The 26,754-nt window shown below is 36.0% G+C and overlaps 1 protein-coding gene and 1 pseudogene across 3 annotated transcripts in view; one reads left to right on the top strand and one right to left on the bottom strand.

Annotated features, from left to right (window-relative positions):
* The window catches only part of MAN1A1 (mannosidase alpha class 1A member 1), a 184,454-nt gene that overhangs the window by 67,073 nt on the left and 90,627 nt on the right, over window positions 1-26,754 (bottom strand). For all 3 annotated transcript variants that reach the window (XM_054490356.2, XM_054490357.2, XM_063666540.1), the window contains exon 6: window positions 9,101-9,195. In XM_054490356.2, coding sequence (XP_054346331.2) covers window positions 9,101-9,195 — 95 coding nt within the window. The remainder of the gene's footprint in view (window positions 1-9,100; window positions 9,196-26,754) is intronic.
* LOC129037949 (histone-lysine N-methyltransferase SETMAR-like) lies at window positions 10,365-14,568 on the top strand (annotated as a pseudogene).

The raw sequence follows: 26,754 nt of genomic DNA on the forward strand, positions 1-26,754 counted from the left end.
CAGTATTGCTCCATCACTTTTTTCTCTAGTTAATAAAAATAACTGCAATTAATAATTCTTCATCCCATTTTTCAGAACAGATCAACTATAACTATTACTGCACAAGCAGGAAACATGGAGTAGTTAATATATCCACTGAGACTGTGAGGCCTTTAAAACTATTGGCTGTAGCCTAAATATTTTATATTGACCTTCCAATTCCCAAAGATTCAATGTAGTTAGTTGAATATTTACAATGATTAACAATTATGAGGGCTGATAAAGTGCCTTGATACCTGGGCTGATTTTCAACCATGTATTCAAACTATTTCATAAATTTTAAAATTAAACTTTATTAATTAGATATTTGAAAGGTTTGTCCCACAATAACAACATAAGACCAGTCTTGAGATTAATCACAGGAAAATTGATTGCTGGGTCATTAAAAACCTGGGGAATTCAATTCCTTGAAAAGATTATTCCATTGCTAGCTTGTGAGGGAGGTATATGAATTTATGCATTCTGACTTGTTCCCAATCTAAGTTCTGTACACAGCATAAATTTCAAATTGCTGAGGCTGATTCACAACCAATTGTGTGAACAGAGTGAACAAAGCTGAATCTGTAAAACACTAGTTCTGTGCATTTGAAAAACTTGAGATGAAAGCCACTTTGAAATTGTTGCATTAAAATAACTATAATTGTCCTTACATGAAATTTTCCTGGTGAGTTAACTGCTTAAACTGTGGTAGATGCTATGGGAAGAGTAGTGGTCATATTTAACAATCCAGTCCCATCTGCTTTGAACCAAGGTTCTATTTGCCCAAAATTGAAGGGTGAGGAAGCCCTCTTAACAGACTTCCCACATACAAGTCATTTAAAAAGGGATTTAAGCAACCCTCGGGATAAACTGCCTCTAAATTCTCTACACATCACCTTGGATAAATTTCTGCACTTTAATTATTCATATGCTATAATTTACCCTTAAAATGTAGAACCTTCTGAAAGTATAGAAAAATATTTTAAAATATCTAATTTATTGTTGAGTAAAATGTGAACCTGGTCATTCCATTCATGTCAATTTCCTGCTCTTGCCCTATCAGAAACACAGCAGGAGCCTGAGCAGATGGAAATTCACGGAAAAGGCGGGAGGGTGGGGTGCAGAAGAAATGAGGACTGCTACAGCCTGTGTTTAGAGGCAGATATGGTCTGCTCCTTCCTTCAGAGAATAAAAGACACTTAAAAAACCCATTTACCTGAGTGTTAACTTCAATTATGATCAGAGAGGTGGGAAGAAAGGAAACTGTTCAGGCATCCTGAGGTTCTTCAAATTCCTACTGCCTCACAATGCATGACTAAGAACATCAAAGCATCCTTTGTTCAGACTTGCTTGCCCCTAATGTCTCCATAAAGGGGGCTATACACAAAATACATTTAAATCAAGTGTTGCTAACCTTAACCGTCCACTTTCAATAAATAAATGTCCTTAGTTTGGTCAAGGTACTGAGTGCCTGGCAGAGCTGTAGTGATCCAAAGTTTGGTGAGAGGATTAAATGATCACAGAAGAGACCTCTATTCACTCCTGCTCATCTGGTGGGAGGGTAATCCCTGATTCTGCTTCATTCTTCGCAGTACCCTTAGGTACAGGGCCAGGTTACCAGCTGTTTATAGTAAAGCCACTTTGCCTGAAGCTACAAGTGTGACTTTATGGAAATAGCTTTACTTTTAAACAGTAACCCATAAGTTTCTAATTAAAAATGCTTATTTTTTTCCCCTCTATGCTAAAAACGCCTAAAGTTTACTTTCTAGTCTCACTGGATTAAAAAAAAAAAGTACAAGAGGAAAAAGGACATGCAAACTCTGTTTGGGTAATTACTGCTTGGAATTGGCTGCTTTCCAGAAGAAGCAACAAACTGCTTAGAGTTAAGTGGAAACTTTGTGTAACTATTAATGAAAGTAAACTAATGATAGAAACAGAAGACAGGCCCCACTCCTGCTTCCCCAACAGTGGACCTGGCTGCCTCACTGAACGGCTCTGAGATTTAACTACATGGCTCTGATGGCTCAGTCATTTCTTATTACAATGGTTTTCAAAGTGTGGTCCTTGGGCAAGCAGCAGCATCAGCAGCAGTAGCTTCCCCATCAGCTGGAATCTGGTTAGAAAAGCAAATTATCAAACCTTACTAAATACCTACAGAGTCAGGCTCTCTGTTTATGATCCAGCAATGTATGTTTTAATGATCTCTCCTGGCAATTCTTATATATTCTAAAGTTTGAGAAGCACTGTTCTATTAAAGCTGGGTATTTTCAAAGTAATTTTCTAGGATTTTAAAATTTCAATAATTAAATTGACCATCAGTGAATAGGGAAACGTTTTCAACCCAATGTTTTCAAATGCAACTGAGATAAGAAATAAAGCTAACCTCAGCATATAAATGCTGGATTTAAAACAATGATTCTTGACCCTAGCTGAATATTAGAATGTCCTGGGAGGTTTTTAAAAAATGCCAGAATTTTATCCCCAAACCAACTGAAACAGACTGGGGGAAGGGAAAGATGAAGGCAGCAATTATGTGTGTGTGTGTGTGTGTGTGTGTGTGTGTGTGTGTGTACATATATACATATATACATACATATATACACATATATACATATATACTCATACACATATACACATATATATACATATATACACATATATACATATATACATATATACACATATATACATATATACACATACATATATATACATATATACACATATATACATATATACACATATATATACACATATATATATTAGAATCCCAGTTATTCTAAGGCATGGGAAAGTTGAGAGTCACTGATATAAAGCAACCAGAACAGTTAGACCCTTAGCAGAACAGTCCAAGAACTAGGAAACAGGGCTATGTGGCTATTTACAGCAGACACACACACACACTTTCATAGACTGGGTTTGCACCACATTAATTAGGCACAAGCTAGCATGTAAGACTTGGGATAAGAACATAACCCTGGATTGCCTCACATCCTTTTAAAACCTAATCAGCTGAACAGTTCTAGTTTCTAGTACATAATTCACTAATAAATATAATTTTAGGGAGCAAATTTAGTTCTGATCCCATAGGTTGGATCCCAAATAATTTAAAAAATAATAAAAGCTTGAGCATGGAGCCACCACTATCCTACATAAACCACATTGAGACATTCTCTCCACACATCCAATTGGTTCCATCATTTCTTTTCTGCCAGAGGAAAATACAACTCGAGCTTGAACAGGTCAGGAGCACTGATGGCTTAAAAATGAAATACTACCATGAACGGACATCAGAACCAAGTTAGTCAGTTCTAGATATATACTATTTTATCATATACCATATTCATATATACTCTTTCATAATGAAATATTGAGAATAGAACCATAAATTAAGAAAAATTCCAATGTCCATCTGTTTCATAGCACTGTGCAAGGTTTAACCTTCTGCACATTAACTAGATTTCCATAAAAGCCTTATGAGGTCAAGATAGGTATTATTATTGCTATTATTTTAGTTTTACTTATGAAAAGATAAACCCAGATAGTTAAGTGAATTTTCCAGAGACAGACTGCTAATAGCAGCTTTAACTATGGTAATAATATTCTAATGTTTGACATTAATAACTGTACATACCACTATTAAAATCTTAAAGTATTGTTGATTACTATTTCCAGAAGACTACAAATGGCCAAATGAATTAAAATAGATAAAAGAGGGAAGCGGGAAACCCAATATTTAAAAAAAATCCAACTGGGGGAAGAAAAAGAAACCATAAAGAAGGTTAACTTAAAATACTTGGAAAGATTGTAACTTCTTTTTAAAAAACCTTTCTACAGTTGCTAAACTTGTCTCTGACTTCTTAACAGATCCATAAAATATATAAATAAAACATAAAGTGTAAGATGGAGCTCTGATTTTATACTCAGGCTTATATTACTGCTACAGAACATTTTTAGGATACTTAAGCAATATTTTTGCCTCATAGAATACTAGCACCATTAAATCAATTTGATCTTATGTTCAGAAAATTTGTTTATTGATATTTTCATATTATTTCTATTATATTAAAGTATGGAATTGTATTCTGCTTCATTTGAAAATATACTATACTTCTTCAAATCTGAAACGAGGAACTTTAAAAAACTGTTAGCAAATTTAATAATGCAGAAATTTATGCTTTAACTGTCAAGTAAAAACATAGGGAGACATAGGAAAATACTTTAACAATATTTAACCTATTAGACCATCTTTCATAGTTTGTGTTTATTAAAATTAACCAACTATAATGTAATATTTAAACATTTTATACCACCAAAGTATTAATAAACCCAACAAGGGGGCTATCACCTTTTCTTAAAATATACACATTACATGCTTCCCTAGGATAATCTTTCACTATTAGAAGACAGGCAGCTATGTACTATTCTTAATTAAAGCCCTATTTCAGTTAAAGTAGAGCAACCTGCAATTTAATTATAATAATATGAACTGTAATGTAACTAATGACATCGTATGTATTTTCATCAGATAATTAGAATAGTCAGTAAATAAAGCTTTACAAAGCAGGAAATAAAACAGGTGAGGGGTTGTGCCTCATTCATCACCTCACTGACTAATGAGAGTCTGAATGAAGATCAGTCATTTCCTACACATGCCTTCATAGTGTGCAATAAAAGCACACACTGTAGACAGCTCTACTAACTTAATGTAATACCAAGCAGGCGTCAGAAAAATCCACACAGAGAAGTGATAAAATAGTGTATAGCTAAAAACTAACTCATTTATCAAGAAAGACAGAATAATTATTAGGAATGCCCAGACTGTATGCCCTGTGATAGAAATGAATAATGGGAACATTAACTACATTATTTTAAGAACACACTTTAAAAAACCCAAAACCTAAGTCTACTCTACCTAGACTTGAATTACCTTTGGAAATATAGAAATGGTGAAATGCCTGATTTTACAAAACACAGAGGTAATTTTTCTGCTTCAGGTTGGAGAAAAAAAAGCATAGGCCTCTTGCTAATAGTAACAAGAAGAATAGATACTAAACTTTGACATTTTCACATTAGAGAAATTGAGTTCTACCAAAACCTAATATTAGAAAGGCAATGATTTTCCTTTAGCAGAGGTGTGTAACTTATGCATTCTCATTCTATGATCGTATTGGTGAAGGAAACATGTTAGTCTACTGAGGAACTGTATAGCATCTAGGTTATCAATGAGTACTTTCTATTAAATCACAGTTTCAGAATCTATTGAATTAAGAATTCTTATCGAATTAAGAATTTAAATAGATGTGGCAGAAAAGACAATTAAAAAAATTTTTTTTTCTGAACCGCTTTTGGGATAGAGTTCCTAATGTAGTATATGAGTGAATTATTTAGGTTCTCTGCATATATTCAGCTTGCACAAATACTGAAATACAACTCGACTTATTGATGTTTTGTCTCCAAATACATAAATCTCCCCAATTCAAAATGCTCCTTGCTTTAAATTCAACCTGGTGAGTACTTATTATCTCTCCTTGGTCCATCTTAGGTTTGTCAATTACATGTGTGAGTGTACAACACAGAAAAATAAATTCTGCTTTGCCAACCAGGCTGAGTGTCCCCTGAGGGAAAGAACACGTCTGTTATCTTCTTGAATAAAGTGAAGAGAAGTAGAAACTCTTCTCAGGACTTAGTAAGAAATCTTTATCACAGCAGAGACTCAAATAAATGCTTAGTTTTGACAAAGAAAAGGTAAAGAAACCAATTATCTTTAGGCAATAACCAAAATACCAGAGGAATGTGAATAGATAATACCAATAAGTTCACACTGTTGTTAACATACAGATATTGACAAAGAGACACATTCAAAACTATTTTCAAAATGGAGAGGGAAGGGCAGAATTATGATATTACAGCCAGCACATTCAGTGTCTCTCCAGTGGTAATTCTTGCCAAGAGTTTCAAAGCCAGTCAACAATGAATACACAGCTCGTCTAAAAAGCATCTTTAAGCCCCCCCTTTTTTCGTCTCCTGGGTAGCTTTCTACATTCTCTTATTCTGAGAAGGTAATTAAGAAAATATGATTTTGCCAGATCTATGTTTCTCCACTCCTTTGAAACTTTTGCTGGTGACAGCCTTCCAAAACTAGGAAAGCAGCTCTAGGCCAGCTGTTCCCTAGACCTTGGCCCATACTGTGAAAATAAAGTGATTCGCAAAACAGTATATATGTACAAGTGACACCAACAGCACATTTTGAAAAGTAATATTGTAGATAAATATGAAATGTCGCTTCTTGCCCTATAGGAAAACTTTTAAGATGATAAATCAGCCTCACAGCTGGAAGTACAGCTGATTCAAGGAGTGTACTTGATTAGGCAAAGGAACGGGGAATTTAGTGAGCTAATATCACTATTAATTTTGCCAGTGCTTATTGTGTGAATTTGGGTAAGTCACTGGTATTTAGTAAATGGGATTGAGAGTGGATACAATATATAATTAAAAATTCATGCATGTTGCCAAGAAGAAATTATTTTTATCAGCTGCCAAATGGTTGCTCAATTTCACCCAGTTTAACTTCAAAACATCAGCAAATACATAAATGAAAATGACACATTATTTTTCACCACATGCAATTTTTCTGTAATCTCTGAAATTAAATAAGTTCTAATGTAAAAATACTGCGCAAAATGAAGTCTTATAAAAAATTTGAACGCCCTGGTTAATAAATTCTTGACAGATATAGGTATGAAAGATACTAGAGAATTTAGTAATTTAATAAATTAAGTATTTATGTACTGAGAAATATCTCCATGGTACACTAAGGATAGATTTAACTAAGGAAAAATCCACTTGGCAGTTAGAAATAAACAGTAAAGTTAAATATACTTCAAAATAGTATATTTTGAATTCCAATTTCTTATGCTTATTTCGAGGGAGGCCAGAACTAATTAAGTAATACCAGCATCTCATAAAAATGAACTCGACTTTTGCAAAGATGTAGCCCACACCTCTTAGATTTAGTAGGCCTTTCTCCAATTTCATTACCTTCCAGGAAACTAGCTTCATAGAATTTAAGAGAAGGCTGGAGTGATTATCTGCTCTAGGATTGTAAACTGGGGGTCATTGGTGGTCTTCCATTGTACTGTTAGCTTTTGGAAATTGTGTAAAAATCCATGTAGTTAGGATATGCATTTTATGAGAGGGATATGTTCATCAGAATCTGAAAGTGGTCTGTGAACCCCAAAATGTTCACAAAGTAACTACTGAGTTCACCTACCTTCCTGGTTACAAATTAGCCAAGAGAGTTTAAATGACTGCTGCAAAGACAAACCTCGGGTAGCTGTAAAGACCTAGATTCAGGTGTCTTGATAACCAATTAGTTTAGTGTACTACTATGCCCATAACACTTTTCTCAGTAGGGAAAAAAATGAGTTAATTGTGCACAGTGCTTGCATGACCAGATCTTGTTTTAGGTAAGAGAGTAGTATCTTGGTCAGAATACTACCTATAAATACAAATTCTGAAGATATAAAAGGTAAGAAACAAAGTCTACAGGAGTCAAATACTCATGGGCCTCCAAATACAAATCAAGCTGCTTCCAAGCCAACCTCAGAGCCACCCCTGCATTAAGGCCCTACAGCACATGTATGATCTTCGAGCTGACAGAGAAAGCCTGAGGACCCCTAAAGGAAGAACAGATCCTGAGGCATCACATTCTGCAATAGAGAACTATTAATATCTCAGTTTAACATGGCCCAGAGGTGTGAACTCTCCCCACCTGACTCCCCACACCTATAGATAGGTGCAGGATGATTGCAAGGTGTAGATATATAATATACAAATGAAACTAAAGCATGGCATCTCACAAATTCGTTAAAGGAAAAATAAAATAAACAATGATTAATTCCATGGTTTTATGATTAATATTTGGACAGAATGTCACTAAAATAAATAATTAGGAAGAAATGTGCATTAATCTTGCCAAACCATGCTATGCACTCTCTTGGTGTTTCTAAACCAGAAAGCTGTTTCATTTGTATGTATGCATTGATGTGCGTATAGACATCTAAGTACATATTCTAGCTCTACCATTTACTTACTGTACGATATTAGGTAAATTAATTAATCTCTCTGTGACTAGAGCTTCCTATTAGTAAAATGGAGATAACAGCATTGACCTTACTGGGTTGTTGTGAGGATAATATGTGATAAGAGAAGTAAAGAGCCCATCACATTTTATAGTGACAATAATAGCTATCATCACTGTCTCATCATTATCACAGAGAGGTACAGGCAATTAATAACTTATGGGCAGGAAGGCGTTAAGAAGGAAGCTTAAGACAAAATTGTTTATTAATGAAATGCTTAAGTCATGAAAACTCCAACTACTCTCTGGGAGAACACCAGAAAGTCTGTTCAGCCTGGGATGTGTGTATGTGTGTGTGTGTGTGTATGTGTGTGTGTGTGTGTGTGTCTTTTCCAATTGGGGCCACATTCTCAAGAACTTGGCATATCAGGGTTCTCCACCAAAGAGGATGAGAAGGTTGGATTGATCTGGGTGAGTGCATCAGCTGCCTTCCCTTCTTACAACTGGGGGCTGGGTAACCACAGGTGCTCCCAGTCTCCGTTATACCAGCTCCTTTTATGGGGGATCTGATTAGGCCAAATATTGTATTTCTGCCATATTTCTGACCAGTAGCTGAACTTAAATAAAGGTTCTTAGGAATTTGCTTCTTTGGAAGTGAAATGCTTTGATGACAATTAAAAGATAATGGGATTCTTTTGGTATTTATGGAGAGAGACAGTATCATTGATGCAATGTCACTATGAAACAGTGTAAACCTCCAATCGCGTCTGGCCTGAATGACTCTGTTGAGGTCATGCCATCCCACAACGGGGACACATCTGAGGCTATGGAACACTGAAAAGCTAAGAGCTGCCAACGAAAAGACAGATCTCAAGACTCCCAGTGGAGTCTGTTAGTCACCAGTATCATACAAGTAATTATCTATCTAATGTATACTTATTAGGCAACAATCTGGAATATTTCACCTTAAAACATGTTGTTGAAAATGAAGAGTTTTACCTTTTCATATTCAGCAATGCCCAAGGTATTCCAGAGGGAGTATGAAATGCAGGTAGCAATTTTACCCCAAGTTCCACTGCTTTCTTTCGAAAAATCTGAAAAGTCAAACAGTTAACTGTAAGCTACTGTTGCAAGCAAAACAAGATGTACTATATTATTATCTAATAGTTACCACTTTTCTACTTTAATATTTTAATATTTTCTACTTTAATATCTGACAAAAAGTTTACCAAATTAACAGAATTACCCTGTAAAGCAACAATGGTCCAGGGGCCATCATACTGGGGGATATTTATTCCAAATCTTGGTTGCTCATTAGAATCATGTGGGGAGATTTGGATGCTACTGATGTGAACGTCTTACTCTTGAGATTCTAATTTCTATGGCTGTAAGCTTCTGGATCAGGATTTTAAAAGCATCACAGGCGATGCCAGGTGATTTCAATGTGCAAGCCAGTGGGAGAACCACTGTTGTTGGAGGATAAGACCCGGACTGAGAACCAGGAGATCTGGTCTATCCCACCTTCAGCACTATTATTTACTAGAGCACAGAGAAAGGAGAAGTTTGAAAAAGACATTATCACAGGTCTGTGTGTCTCCTAAGCCCTTGCAGCTTTAACTTCCTCTGATGTTAAGTGTGAGTGATATAAAAAATACTAAGTTAAATTAGGTACAGAGTCTGCCCAGAGTTTACTAGGGAAGATAATTATATGCACATAAATATCTAGAACACAGATATAATGAGAGCTGGAGATAAAATACTAGGTGAGTTCAGTGAGGCATTCAGGTGAGTTCAGTGAGACTGTATGCTGGAGATGGCATTTAGATGAGAACTGTATGTAGCATTGAACTGGGGTTGATAATACCACAGACCGGAGTGAAGATTGGAAAGTAAAGAGGGAATCCCTGAGGGATCAGCCTCCTCCCCACAGAAGAAGGCAAGTAGGGCCCTACAGAATAAATAGGGAATGGGGCAGCCTGCCTGACAAAAAAGGGATACTGGTAAATGAGGTCAGGCATCCACAGCTCAGGCCAAAACATGGAGGGCCACAAATGCAAGGCTAAAACTTTTATTCTGGTTAGAATGGAAAAATAATGAAAGTCTAGTGTGCAGAACTGTGTTTTAGGAAGATTAATTAGATGAGATCCATCCTCAGTTTTAGGTCCAAAGAAAAGCACTAGCTTATTTACTGAAGAAAGGCCTGCTGTAGTTGTGGCACCAAGCAGGTACCTGGTCCCCTCTCCTTTAAGCCGTATGACTGAGCATGGCAGACTGGAAGTGTACCATTTCCCCCTCAAACAAGGAAGAAGTGAGAGAGGCTGGAGGAGCCCTGAAGAGCATGGAAAATGGAGGCAAAGTTCTCTGTCAGCCACTGGGGAAGCATTCACTAAAGCAATTGACAAAGAAGTCACGTGTGGCTTCTCCAGAGGGAAGGGCTTCAGTGTCTAACTCCTGCTCTAAGTCCTGAGCCTCTCTACTGAGACATCCAGGCACTTGGGCTCCCAGACTGAAGGTAATCCAGTAATACCAATGTTGAGGCTACTTTCCAAGCCCTATCTTTTGGAATCTTAAAAAAAAATTATTTTTTTAATTTAAAATTTTCCTTATGCATACCACAGATCTTTTGGAATCTAACTCTCACTTAGTAGTGGAAGTCAATAAAGAAATGACTTTGGTTGACAGTCAATTTAGATAAACTGACATTCCTTGTATACAAATAAGGAAATACATTTGTAGTATATAGAAAATGCTAACAAACAGAGGTGCCATTTTCTCCACAAATTATTGTAACTCTTGTCAAAGGGGACAATTTCCTGTATCAATAACTTGTAGTGTATGGAGAGGAGAAAAAAAAGTACAGCAAAGGGTATATTCTTCTTTCCCTTTCTCTGCCTTACCCTAGAGAAATTTCATGTTGTCTTCTGCTACAAGGATTTATCCAATCACTGCCCAGCCATCTGTTGACTTTCTGGTTTCTACCCAACTTTTAAAAACTGTTAATTAACTCCTTTTCAAGAAACTTACATAAGATCGAAGTCAAACCACGTAATTAAAACACCAAGTCGGATATAACCATATGGCACAGGAGTTGAGGGCTTTGAAGCACAATGCCTGTGCTTGAATCTCAGCTCTGCTTCTCCAAACTGGGGAATCTTGTACAACTTGCCTAATTTCTCTGTCCTAACCTTCCTCATCTGTACAATGGAGATAACAACAGCATTTACTTTTTTAAAGGCTGTGGAAAGAAATAATAAGTTATTATATTTAAAGACTTTAAGACACTTAGTAAACACTAACAGGTAGTTGTAGTTTTTATGGTGATAATGATAATGATATTTCCTCAAGAAGCTGGCTTTTATCCGACTGTTTTGGTGCCTTCTACTTATTCAGACTCCTCTCTCTTGTTCTCTCTCTCTCTGTGTGTGTGTGTGTGTGTGTGCACGTGCGTGTTAGTTATTCCCCACCTGCCTCTTCGCTGTCATACACACACTTTTAATCATGTGCGTGTATTCTCAAGAGCTAAGGCATCAGTTCTCATCACCTATTTGCATTCTCAAATTCAACCTTCTATTTTAGCTCTAGTTCAGTACTTCTACCTGTGTACACACATCACAATTTGAGTGTCTTGTTATTTTCTGAAATTTAACATGTCCAACATGGAATTAATCATTTAATATCCTGGGCAAACTTCCCCAGCTCTATCACTGACATTATTTTCTGGTCAGTCCCTTGGACTCAAGTGAACAGGCATTTTGATTTTTGATTTACTGCACCAATCAGTCACCAAGTATCACTGTTAACTCATCTGAAATGTCTTGTACGCAGTTCATTCTCTGATAGGAGCACAGGCCATGTTCTCATTGCCAGGTACAATGAAATGTATGATTAAAAAAAAAAGAAGGTCCTCCTATCTAGCCTGCTTGTTTCCTTATTTCCACTAATAATTTTTCCTCATTTCCATTAATCTGTATTTACGTTACCAACTTTCTCTTTCTACCACACAATTTTCTTGTTCAAGAAATGATAATGACTTCCTGTGTTGTCTAACATTGGGTCAAATCTGCTCTACTGAAGGTTCAACCACCTCTATGAATCAGACCCTTCAATTATTTTCTGTCCGTCTGGCTCTGGCTCCAGCTCCAGCTTTTGAGTCTTCATGGTCTTAAGTACTCATTCATGTTCTTAAGTACTCATTCATGTTCAGTCCATCTTAGCAACTTTATTTACACATTCTCTCATTTTAAATCACTCTCTTCTGCCTCCTTTTGGCTGATCCAAATTTACCTATTCTTTAAGGCCAAAGTCAAGTCCAGGCCAAGACTCCAGGTCAAGATCTTTGCCTTCTGTGAACTCCCACACTGCTAACTAGGTACCATACAATGCAGTCTTTGATACAGATCTCTAAACCAAGATACAGAAGGCAAGAGAGAGATCTCTGAACGTTTTCTTGTGTGTTTTCTCTTATATCCCCCAATAATTTTTCTTCCTAGATGTAAAGAAAAAGACCCTAATTTCTCCTTCACTGCCTATTATACAGATCTAATCCAGATTAAGTCATTTTTTATTTAAATTTACTGATATCACCACAGGGCTCCTATGAGTGGTAGGCAGAAAGATATTAATATTCTCAGTTAACAGACAGGAACAGCGGCCCCTTCCCATATCGGGGTTTTTGCACTTGCAGTTTCCTCTGCCTGCAATGCTCTTTCCTGAGCCCTCTGCGAATGCTCGCTCATTCTTACCTTCAGGAATCTGCGTAAATGTCCCCTCGAAAGGTCTTTTCCTAACCACCCCACACAAAGTTGGCCATCCTTATTTATTATCATATCACCTTGTTTCTTTTCCATTATTTACCATATCTTAATTATTTTATTTGCTTGTTTATTGTTTGATAACTCCACTAGATACGATCTCAATGAGGGCATGGAAGCAGCTGGCACTCAATAAATGTTCATTTAATAAATAAATGAATCAATTTAAGATTATTAGGTGAGTACAAAAGTAATTGTGGTTTTTGCATTGTTGGAATTGGCCGTTTGATATTGGAATACATTCTTAAATGTGGTTACGTTACATATAATTTTAATGGGCATTTCTCGCTTTATTAATTTTTTTCCTAATGAATTATTACTTGTTTATTTTATGTTGATTTTAGACTATGGAAATGATGTTACACAAAAAGCAAATTTGAGTGATTTTCTTATTTGAGTTCAAAATGGGTGGTAAAGCAGCGGAGACAACCTACAACATCAACAACACATTTGGCCCAGGAACTGCTAACAAACATACAGTGCAGTCTTGATTCAAGAAGTTTTGTGGCTGGGCACGGGGGCTCATGCCTGTAATCTCAGCACTGGGAGGCGGAGGCGGGTGGATCACGAAGTCAAGAGATCGAGATTATCCTGGCCAACATGGTGAAACCCCGTCTCTACTAAAAACACAAAAATTAGCTGGGCATGGTGGTGCATGGCTGTAGTCCCAGCTACTTGGGAGGCTGAGGCAGGAGAATCACTTGAACCCGGGAGGCGGAGGTTGCAGTGAGCTGAGGTTGCATCACAGCTCTCCAGCCTGGTGATAAACTGAGACTCTTGTCTCAAAAAAAAATAAAAAAAATAAGTTTTGCAAAGGAGATGAGAGCCTTGAACATGAGGAGCATAGTGGCCAGCCATGGGAAGTTGGTAATGACCAATTGAGACCAATCATCGAAGCTGATCCTCTTACAACTACATCGGAAGTTGCCACAGAACTGGACGTTGATCATTCTATGGTCATTTTGCATTTGAAGCAAGTTGGAAAGGTGAAAAAACTGGCTAAGTGGGTGCCTCATGAGCTGAGTGAACATAAAAAAAAATCGTCGTTTTGAAGTGTCTTCTTCTCTTATTCTACACAATAATAATAATTTCTCGGATTGTGACGTGCAACAAAAAGTGGATTTATATGACAACCAGTGATGACCAGCTCAGTGGATGGACCAAGAAGAACCTCCAAAGCACTTCCCAAAGCCAAATCTGCACCAAAAAAAGGTAATGGTCACTGTTTGGTGGTCTGCTGCCGGTGAGATACACTACAGCTTTCTGAACCCTGGTGAAACCATTATATCTGAGAAGTACGCTCAGCAAATGGATAAGATGCACAGAAAACTGCAATGCCTGCAGCTGGCATTAGTCAACAGAAAGGGCCCAATTCTCCATGACAACGCCCGACTGCACGTTGCAAAACCACTTCAAAAGTTGAACAAATTGGGCTATGAAGTTTTGTCTCATCTGCCACATTCACTTGACTTCTTGCCAACCCATTGCCACTTATTCAAGCATCTCAACAACTTTTTGCAGGGAAAACATTTCCACAACCAGAAGGATGCAGAAAATGCTTTCCAAGAGTTTGTCGAATCCCAAAGCACAGATTTGTACACTACAGGAATAAACAAACTTATTTCTTGTTGGCAAAAATGTGTTGATTGTAATGGTTCCTATTTGATTAATAAAGATGTGTTTGCGCATAGTTATAATGATTTAAAATTCATGGTCCAAAACCACCACTACTTTTGCATCAACCTAATAACATACCTGGGGCATTGTAATAAGAAGCCATTGATATTATATTGTTTGCAAAGTGCTCCATCCCATTCCACTAATTGCTACTGTCTGAAAATAATTATCTCCAGTATTCTAGAGTCTCAACCTTGGGCACAATTACAAAATATTTTTAGACAAAAATATTAATTAGCTCATTGATGCTTTAATCAAATCATACATGAGACTGAATCAACTTCAATTCTCAATGTTTGATTTGCTATCTCCTCCTGAGCTCTGATGAGATTACTGGAGGAAGAATCCAGATTCTAAAAGAGAACATCCTTCTACCTAAACTGGTGAGCTTGTAGTAAAACTAGCTTGTAAAATTAAAATTGTTGAGAGAATGAAGGAGGCATATCACAAATCATTCTAAAGGGCAATTAAGTTTTACGTAGCACAAATTAGATGATGTGCTGAAAAGCAAATTATTACAAAAAGTACACTAAATGGTACTTTAGTGCTACTTCAAATGGGGATAGGCATGATGGAAAGAGCCCCGGACCCAGGTCCTCGGACTGGCTGTACTACTGTTTCCATGTGAGGCCTGAGCTGGTCAGTTAACTCTTCTGGTTCTCAATTTCCCCAGAAAAAAAAGGGAGAGTAAGGCTGATCATTTCTATTTTTGATTTATCACTGGAAAAATAAGTACTCAGAAGCTACAAAACTAGTACTAAAATGTGACTGGGAAAAAAGCAAGACAAATATCATTTTTTGAAGATAGGAAATGTTAATTTGCCAACCAATTCTTCACAAATCTTGGTTTCTGGTGTTTGTTGGTACCTCTATTTGGTGGGGAGGATTTTATAAAGTTAAGAGAGCCAGGTGAAAAACTGCAGTTCATAAAATGTAATCCCTGCTAATAGAAGATTTTTTTAATGTCCACTAAAAGAAAATATGGTTTTTGTACAACTAGCAATCAGTTTGGGATGGGCAGATATCCTATGATCCCACAAGAATTTTCTAAAAGATTTTGCATTCTAGGGATTCTGATTACATTCATGGCAAAAGTCAAAACAATGTAACCTGCTGAAAGAAGGGTGGTAAAATATGATGCAACAGTTCTTTTGAGCATGTAACTAACAAATAACTTTAAATAAAAACTTTTATAGCCTAAAGTTAAGAATTTCAAAATAACTACATGAAAACTGTATCTTTTCATTACACTTAAGTAACATCATCAGTCTTATTGCTGTTTTTTATCAATGTTTTAAAAACTTCAAAATTTAAAATCTATCAAATAAACACATTTATCTTTTTACTTTACCCTGACAGTATCAGACAAGGCTGTAAACAAGACATACGGTTTTCTTTGCCTTTCTAGTTTGCAGTTCCCTAAAGAACTATACAGGAATATACACATACCAGAGCAAAGAATAAGGAAAAAAGAAATGAATAAGAACAGATGACTTTGGAAGGAAATATTTTCAGTTCAGACATGCTTCAGTTTGAAATGCACAATCAATATCAAAGCTTTTCTTCAAATGCTCATGTTGAAAACTTCACCATTAAAAGATCAAACACTAATTCACCATTAGTACAAGTACAGTTTACCTATTACTCATTCTCACTACATAAAGCTTTCAGCACAAGATGCCATAGACACAATAAATATCTTTGGCTGCAAATAACTAAACCCATATACTGTTAGTTGAGTTGATAAACTTGCACATAATATGGGCCAAAATCAATCACTAAACCAGTAAGTACTTATTAAGCTATTCTGGCTTTTTAGAGTGGACCTCTGAAAGATTTAAATATCAGAATAAAGATATGTAAAAATAACTAATCCAGCAGAAACTCAGAGCTGGAAGGGACATCAAAGGTTATCTAGTTCCATAATCTGATACACAGATGAGGAAACTGAAGTTCAGAGAGGGCCTATTCTCCTAGTTAAATGCTCTGATGTGGGATGGTTTACTGCCAGCTACACCCAAGTGAATATCAGCTTCCTGTCATCTCAGAGACGGGTGATCCTTTTGATCCAGAGGGACTCTCCCTTGTGGGCACACATCTTTCTTTCACTGTCTCTTTCTTTCTTCTCATTCTGTTTCTGTAATTGATCAAAACCTAAAACCGAAGTTTTAAATTAAAAAATTTATGTGTTGTATTTGTCAAATTTCATTACAAACTCCATTTTTTAAAAAATAATATATTTAATTAGATGACTGCTTTTGTCAATTACTTTGTTTGTCTCCCCTGTGATTCAATACAATTCAATTTTTAGCCTTCAGGCAATTAGATGAAAAGAGCGTCGCTTATTTTCCTGAAATATTAAAGCACAGAGATCTTCCCAACTTGTTTTTTTCAAAATAAAAGACTACACATGCTATCCTGCCAATAACCACCGATTATAACGACGAAGAATCAATGTAGCTGTCCTTTAGTCTTGAGTTTATTAACATATAAAAGCATAAAATTTAAACAAAGGAAAACACTTCCAATTGTAAGCATAGTTTAAAAATCTAAATGTAGAATGTTCTAGTGAATAGGCTCTTTAGATTTATCTAGCTTTTTAAAGATATTTATTCTCATGACAAAATAAGAGGTAGTGAAGAGAAGTGGCTTTTATGCTATCTCCTAGTCAAAATGAGTAAATGTTGATAAATGAATGAATAAAATTGTATCTCGTTATTAATTTTTTTTTTTTCCTGAGAGAGGACTCTCATTCATTCCCTAGTTCCTGAATAGAGAGGGTTTTTATAAAGTTAAGAAGGCAAGATGAAAAATGGGGAATGCTGGGGAGAACTTCAGGCTGTTGTTCAGGGCTGCTCACCACTGTCCATGTGAGCAGCAGTAAATGCCATGTTCTCATGGCAGTGTTTCCCTGAGCATCAGTGTGGTCAAGGCTGCCTGGGAATAGGCACACTGAACTAAGAGTCAGGAGCCCTAGGTTCTAGTTCAGGGCTTGCTATTCACCAGTTATGCCATAAAGAAAATGGGTCACTTCACCATTCCAATTTTCTCTTTTGTAAAATGGGAACACTCGATAAGACACTTCCTGAGGAACGTTTCTGCTCCACAGGACAGGCTTATTTTAAGACTTAATAAGCACTTACTACATATTTACCAATGTGGTAAGGGCTATAAGAGAGATACATGAGAAAAAATTAAATCCCTGATCTCAAGAAGCTTACAACCAGGAAGGTAAGTCAGCCATATAAAACCATATAAGCATAAGATATACAACATAAAACAATACAAACCATAGGTAGAGAATAAATTAAGTGATACATGCTGTAACTGGGAATTTTTTTTAAAAAGTGAGTTAGGTCTAGAGGGAGAGGTAAGGTTGAAGAGGTGACACATATAGATGCAGGTGTGTACTTATTTGGGAGTAGGCATGTACATGTTTGTGTACATGCTCTGGATTAATGTGGAGGAAGATAAGAGATAAAGCAAAAGGGAAGAGGAAGTGCTTTTCATGATAGTGAGCAGGTGGAGAGCTAGATTACTAGGGTCTAGAAAATGGTGAGAGAGAGACAGATTAAATAAGATAAGCTCATGGCCTTAAATACCAGGAAGAGAAGTTTAAAAGATGGTTAAAAGAGCACATCAGATGTCTTAAGGAAGTCCTAACACTACCTTAATGCCTCCCATTTATGGTAAGTGGAGGGATTTCTGGGTCATCAGGGTTATGAGAAATAGGGCAGGAAGAAAGGCAGTAGTTCTCATTGGTTATGGGACTTTTCTGAGTTGTAAGAGGCAAACATATATGAATGACAACATCAAAAAAATACTGTATTGGCTACCTGATAGAAGGAAAATAAATCTTAAGAAATAATTAGGGTCCTTAAAAAAATTTTCCTCAAGAAGAAAGTATAGGCTTTTGTATACATAAATGAGCAGTGGGCTGGGAGCAAGGAAATAGTATGATAAAAGTTACATGTCCTTCTAATATGCATTCAATATGGAAGTTAAAAAAGGGAGAGGAAACCCAATGGCTATATAGCTCTAGTGCTTCAAACTATTCTTAAGTGTACCACATATGTTACTGTAGGCTTTCTAATTACTAAAATACCTGCCCAAGAATGATAAATAATAATAAATTACAGCAAGAACACCACAGTAATCCAAGTCATTATACAGTGCCTAAAGCTACTCATTCTATCTCAATTTTAGGTTTAAAAAATGGGCAAATCGCCAACATGACATTTAGAAAAATATGCAGTATATAGTGAATAATGTTTACACTAAATATGACAAATAATTTCTGAAAATACATTTCACATCAAAAGGAAAACATCTTTATTTTAAAAAATATAATGCCTACTAAAGGGAAGGGAATTATGAAAGCACATACTCTATCTGGCTATGATTTCTAACTGAATTTATGGACTCCACTACATAGATGTCAGTATGTCACATCATACGGTTAAAATTGGGGCTGTTCTATTTACTACTGCTTTTGCAAGCAGACATCAGAAATCATTAAAATATACAAAATCCAGGCTTGGTAATCTTTGTTCAAGAAAAAGACAAAAGAAAAAATGATAGCCTCATCTATGCAAATACAGTTGGACCTCTGTATCTGTGGGTTCCACATCTGTGGTATCAACCAGTTGCAGATCAAAAATATTTGGAAAAAATGTATGGTTGCATCTGTACTGAACACGTATAGACTTGTCATTATTCCTAAACTACACAGTGTAACAACTATTTACACAGCACTGACATTATATTAGGTGTAAGTAATCTAGAGATGATTTAAAGACTATGGGAGGATATATTCAGATTATATGCAAATACTGTACCATTTTATGTAAGGAACTTGAGCATCTGTGGATTTCGGTATCCTCAGGGGGTCCTGAAACCTATCCCCACAGATACCTAGGCATGACTGTATATCATAATTCCCTGACATATTTTAGTTACAAAGCATTCTATACTAGTGAATTTTTTTTCCTGTTCTCATCTGTTCAGAGATAACTGAACCTCATCTCTGAAGAGCATCAAAATATTTATAGTTTAATAATTTATATAAGTTTTAAAGACATGTTTATCTGTTTTTTTATGATTCGGTGAAATGTAGAATGATCCTGCCTTTACTCAGCATCACCATCATATGCATACAGAGCTGGGCCTAGGTGATGGAGTTTTCCATTATCACTTGAACAGTCTGTACGATCTTGAATGCTCACTTAACCTCCTTTCTGTGCCTCAGTTGCTAAATATGTGAATAGAGAATAATCTTCCCAAATCACAAGATGGTTATAATTAAAGGAACAAGTGCTTTTTAAAAGAGTAAGAATAGTTATTATTCTTGGCTATAAGACAGTGGTTTCCTCAGGAATAATAGAAGGATACTAGGCCTTTTGTCCACACACTAAATGGTCCAAAAGCTGCTGAGCTACCATGTCTGCTTTCTATAGTCCTACTGCTTGCTTCTTTGAGTTATTAGCTATCAGTTCATTACAATGAGACTTCTCACTGTTGTATTCATTCTCCTTCTGAGTTGCTGACTTATTTTGTAAACAGTTATCTGCACAAGGATCTGATAAGTCAAATGTCCTTCCTCTACCTTACAGTGAAGGGCACAAGCTTCAGGACATGGTCCCTTTTTGTGTCACATGCCTGAATTTGAACAATTAAACTCTGTAGGTATGAAAGAGCAATTAATTACCATATTATGTAGCAGTAATAGTTTGCAAATTTACAAAGTCAACTGAATACCTATGTGCACAGGTTTTGTTTCTTTTAAAAAATGTAAAATGTAAGCTACTCATTTTTTCGTTCTATTTAAGCAAATGTAAACCTATCCAGGACACACCTAATACCATTAGGCAGGTGGTTTGTTATTTCTGCATAATCCTCCTTTATCATATATTATACACTGATACCTTTAAATTGCCTTTGGGTACAGAGTCTATAGTTTTATTTCAGCTGACAGATGAGCATTTTAAATTATCAAATGGTGACATTGCTGGACAGAAAATTTGGCATCAATGCAATTTTTGTTTTATGTTTGTGTCCCTCCAGGCAAGTTAATTAAACTCTTAGTCTCAGTTTCCTCATCTACAAAATGGAAAAACATATTTGTGCACCTTGAAACTCAGAGAAGTTCTCTTTTTCCCCATGCCAATATTAAATTTTTATTTTCTTAAACAATGAATACATTCTCATTACTGAAAAATCACAAAATTAGGCATAAAATATAGAATCTTATTAATCTTGTCTACCCAGAAATAACTATTAACATCTTAAGTGTCTAAATGGTATTGATTGCATTTTTTTTAAAAAAGGTATTGTTCTATATATATTATTTCATAATGTTTTAAACCCATCCCTACCAATTTAATCTACATTGTATACAACATTCTATATCAGGGGTCAGCAAACATTTTCTATAGAGGGTTAGACAGTAAATATTTTAAGCTTTACTAGTCACATACTCTGTCTCATGTTTATTTTTAATAATCCTTTAAATTTAACAACCCACTCACAGCTCTGGTAGTATAAAAACAGGTCTTGAGCCAATTTGGCCAAAGGGCTGTAGTTTGTTGACCCTTGTTTCCTATCACTGGATACATTTCTGTAACATCTTTTTAAAAATAGCTATATCATACACTAGTTCTGGTATAATAAGGATACACCAGAACTTACTTAGCCAGTCTTCTATTAGTCAATATTTAGGTTTCCCTTGTTTTGATATTACAAACAGCTGTGGAATGAACATCCCTGTACATACTTATTTGTATATATAACTATTTCCTCAGGTTAAATGTTTGAAAGTGCAATTTCTGGTCAGCATTCATTCAATTCATTCACTCACTCACTAACTATAGTTGTAGGGTCAAAGCAGCCATAGACAAAATGTGAATGAATGGGCTTGGCTATACTTTGCTAATCCCTGAATTTTGCTAATTTACTTGAAAGCATCTTTATTTTTTTTCATTTAAGAGGCTTTAACATATTTTCATACATCCCATTTCATGACAACATTGCATTTGTTTTTAATAGATCAGTGTTATATTCTTACAGTACTATAAACAACTCAATGAAACAATGCCCTGCCTTAATAACGATCATCATCAGAATATCAAAATGTCACATAACTCAGTATCTTTTTTATTAGAAGAGTTTTGAAAATATCAGACTGAAATAGTTTGGCAGGCAAACACCTCTTCAGAATACAAACACAAATAATAACAAGAAACATAATTTCTGTTGCCCATTGTAGCTACTCATGCGCTATCGAAATGTTTTGTTTTTTTTATTGCTTTTTTTTTTTTTTTTTTTTTTTGGGGATGGAGTCTAGCTCTGTTGCCCAGGCTGGAGTGCAGTGGTGCGATCTCGGCTCACTGCAAGCTCCGCCTCCCAGGTTCATGCCATTCTCCTGCCTCAGCCTCCTGAGCAGCTGGGACTACAGTCACCTGCCACCATGCGCGGCTAATTTTTTTGTATTTTTAGTAGAGACGGGATTTCACCATGTTGGCCAGGATGGTCTCGATCTCCTGACCTCGTGATCCACCCGCCTCCACCTCCCAAAGTGCTGGGATTACAGGCGTGAGCCACTGTGCCCGGCCTATTGCTTTTTAAAGCTATTGCACACACACACACATATTTCAACATAGTTGAAACTTTCTAAATTACGAACTTTCAAAAAGGAATTGCTTGCATAATTGACCTTTTAAAAATGTCAATCCATTTATTCAACAAATATTTATTTAGTGCCTATGTACTTACACACCAAGTTGCACAAACACTTGGGATACGTAAGTAAACATGACAGCTGTGGTCAATGACTCATAATAACACTTGTTTTTGAAGTGTAACACTGGAAAAATGTGATACATAGGAAAGGATCAAGTAATAACTTCCACTCCTCTTCAAAAAGAAAATGAAGACAAATACTATGACTACTACACAAGGTAATCAGATAAATCCTCACCATCAATCTTACCACATACAACTGGCAAATTTAGAAAGAGAATAGCACAAAACTGTAAAGAAAGTTCATTTAAGTGTTTTTGAAGATCTTAAATTCAGTTTTAGATAAAACTGACTTTACCCAATATGATTTATGTACGTTACATGTATACGTTTTCTTCTGAGACTGGCCAACATCCTGAAGGTTATTGTTCAGACAAGAATCATCCTAAGTAGTGAAGTAACAGATCTATTAGATTTGTTCAAAAGGACTAGTTCTAAAAGAAAGAGTGAGATAGCAGCATGTGTGTTTAAAAAAGATCCAAAGCTCTAAGTGGAAAAAACATAGGCGGGCAAGGGTTAAAAGGGAAATAACAGAAGTGATGGTGGATGGCAAGGCAAGGGTAAAAGAGAGTAACAGAAGTGATGGCAGATGGGTGGCAGTGCAGAGTCCCGTCCTGGGGCCAGGCACCAAACACCGGCTGTCTATAAAACCCACAGAATCAAGGTGCAAAAGAAATGGAGTGAAGCTGTGTCAGCACTAAACAAATACAGCAACACACTGGTTAAAAACTTAATGTCAATACTGAACATTTCAATTGCTATAAAATAGAGTAAAAGTGAGGTACTGTTACTCTGGCCCTAACTTTAGTCACTCCAAACCAGTACCATTGAGGGCAAATGGCTGATAACCATGGGAAAAAGAAACTATCTTATTTTAGGGGGTGATAATAAAAACAAATAAACAATTCTGGTAAAGGCCAACATGGATCTTTAAGGAAATAAGATTTCAAAAGCCTGTTTAAAAAACTTTATTATATGGCTATTATTAAAAAGTAAAAAAAAAATAAATAAAATAACAGAAGCTGGTGGGGTTGTGGAGAAAAAGGAATACTTATTCACTGCTGGTGGGAATGTAAATTTAGTTCAGCCATTGTGGAAAGTAGTTTGGTGATTTCTCAAAGAATTTAAAACAGAATTACCATTCAACACAGCAATCCCAGTATTGGGTGTGTGTGTGTGTATATATATATATATATATATATAAATTGTTCTACCATAAGGACACACGCATGTATCTATTGTGCACTGTTCATAATAGCAAAGACACAGAATCAACCTAAATGCTCATCAGCAGTAGATTAGATAAAGAAAAGGTGGTACATACACCATGGAATACTACACAGCCATAAAAAATGAGACCATGTCTGTGAAGGTTAATACTGAGTGTCAACTTGATTGGATTGAGGGATACAAAGTATAAATCCTGGCTGTGTCTGTGTGGGTGTTGCCAAACAAGATTAACATTTGAATCAGTGGGCTGGGGAAGGCAGATTCACCCTTACTCTGATGGGCACAATCTAATCAGCTTCCAGTGAATATAAAGTAGGCAGAAAAATGTGAAAAGGAGAGATGGGCCTAGCCTCCCAGCCTACATCTTTTTCCCGTGCTGGATGCTTCCTGCCCTCAAACATCAGACTTCAAGTTCTTTAGTTTGGTGACTTGGACTGGTTCTCCTTGCTCCTTATCTTGCAGACAGCCTATTGTGGGACCTTGTGATCGTGTAAGTTTTATATGTAAAAGGGGAGTTTATTAAGCATTAACTTAATACTTATAGTTTATTAAATATTAACTTAATAATTATAGTTTATTAAGTATTAATTTAATACTTATAGGATATATGTAGATCTATAGATACACAGTTCTGTCCCTCTAAGAGCACCGTAATACAATGTTCTTGCATCAACATGAATAAAGCTGGAGGCCATTATCTTAAGCAAACTAACACAGGAATAGAAAACCAAACACCGCATGTTCTCACTTATAAGTGGGAGCTAAACATTGAGTACATATGGACACAAAGAAAGGAACCACAGACACCGGGGCCTTCTTGAGAGTGGTGGGTGTAACAAGGGTGAGGACTGAAAAGTTACCTATTGGGTACTATGCTTATTACTTGGGTGAAAAAATAATCTGTTTACCTAACTTCCGTGACACGCCATGCACCTACCTATATACCAAACCTGCACATGTATCTCTGAACCTAAAGTAAAAGTTAAAAATAAAGGTAACTCAATTAAATATGCAGCCAGGGACATTAAGCAAAATATAATACAGGAAAAAATAACAACAAACAAAATACAAAAAAAAAGAATCTTCATTATATATTAATGATAGAAATTTGTGTCATATATTCTTCAGGGATTTTAAGAGGGCTCTTCTACTTGCTTTATTTAACTGGGGTTTTCCCAAATATAAATGAAACCTCGAATAGTTTAACACTCCATTTGATAAATACAACATTTGTAAGACTTCAAGAAGAAGCTTTACTATGATCTCCTATAGAATAAATGTTTCCTTCAGTTCTTGACCCAGTAAATTAGAACATGGTTTCCTAAAGAGTGGTGACAGCCAAATCATGAGGCCTATTTTTTGTTTTTAGCTAACTTTTTAAAAAAGAATTCTGCTCATTGTAGAGAGAATGGTTTCATGGTAATAGGTCAGTGGTTCCCAAAATGTGGTCCTCAAGACAGGCAGCATCAGCATTATGGAGAAACTAAGAAATGCCAATTATCAGGCCTAACCCAGATTTACTGAATCAGAAGCTCTGAGAGCAGGGCTTATACATTTGTATTTTAACAAGCTCTCCTTGGGATTCTGATGTACACTACATTTGAGAACCACTGAACTAGGTTAACTCAGGTAATTCGACAGGAATGGGAAATAAATTGACTGGAAACAATACTTTCATCAAAATATTTGTATAATACAAGTACTGTATTGTTCCTGCAGTGAACAAAGCAAAAATTGTTAATAATCTTTAGTCTGGCAAATAGCACATGAGATATTAAACCATGAGATCCTGAATGTGCAGTTTAACAATCAACTCTCCATTTGCTGTTATATTTAAGAGTAAATAGGACAGCCAATTCCTGAACAAATGGCATGCCATCACTGCATAATTTCAGTTTTTATGTGTTTGTGGTTGTTGTTTAGGAGCTTATTTTACTGTTAAGTCATGTCTCTAAGTCATTTAAGAGCATTAGAATGAAAAGATATGGTCAAATTTATGAGGCCAAGAATGAACCTCGGGTGAGTACTTTACACCACACTGAGAATCTAATTATTGGTCCATAACACAGCATTTATTACTGTTTTCTCTTTTCATGCAGACTATGTTGCAAATTGGCATACAATAGTATCCAGTTTTAAAGGGCCATTTATATGTAAAGTAGCTATTTTATCTATTTGTGGTAGTTCATGGGTAAAATACCCTGTTTTAGCATAGGACTGGTGATAGGAGGTTAAAAACATTTTTAAGAAATGAAACACCTTTCAACAGTGAAAGCTATGCCAATACTGTAGATTTGGAATGACATAATTGAGAAACATCTGTAAAATGAGGCCTGTCTTATAGTAATAGTGTGAAGATTTATGCACAAGTTTCCTGAGATACATTTTGGACTTCTTTTAAGTGCCTTTAATTTTTTTTTTTTTTTTTTTAAGACAAGGTCTCACTCTGTCACCCAGGCTAAAGTGCAGTGACACAATCATAGCTCACTGCAGCCTTGAAAGCCTAGGCTCCAGTGATCCTCCTACCTCAGCCTCTCAAGTAGGTGGGACTACAGGCATGCACCAATACACCCAGCTAATTTTTAATTTTTTTTTAGAGACATGGTCTTGTTTTGTTACCCAGGCTGGTCTCAAACTCCTGAGCCCAAGTGATCCCCCTGCCTTGGCCTCCAAAAGTGCTGGGATCATAGGCATGAGCCACTGAGCCTGGCCTCATTAAAATCCTTAATAGGGAAATCAACAGGATGGAAATATAAACTAGAGATGTATGTAAATATTTCTTGATATCTAAATACTTCAGGAAACTTGAACATTTTAATAAAGTTTAATAAAAATTTTAAATAAATAAACATTTAAAAAAATTTCCTAAGGTCTTTCCAAACTCTTCACACAGCCTAAACTTCCTCTACCAATGATTAATTAGAATCCAGAAGGCAGGGGAAAATAAACATATTGGTTTTGTGCTGGTTGAGCTTTTACATTTGAAAAATCATAATACGGTGAGAAATAGAAGATCTCCCACTATCATCAAGAACAAGGCAGGGATGTCCTCTCTTACCACTGCTTTTCAATACTGTACTAGATGTCCTATAAGAAAAAATAAAAAAGGAAATAAAAGGTATACTGATTAGGAAAGAA

The sequence above is a fragment of the Pongo pygmaeus genome, chromosome 5 (genome assembly GCF_028885625.2).
Source record: "Pongo pygmaeus isolate AG05252 chromosome 5, NHGRI_mPonPyg2-v2.0_pri, whole genome shotgun sequence".
Classification (NCBI taxonomy): Eukaryota; Metazoa; Chordata; class Mammalia; order Primates; family Hominidae; genus Pongo; species Pongo pygmaeus.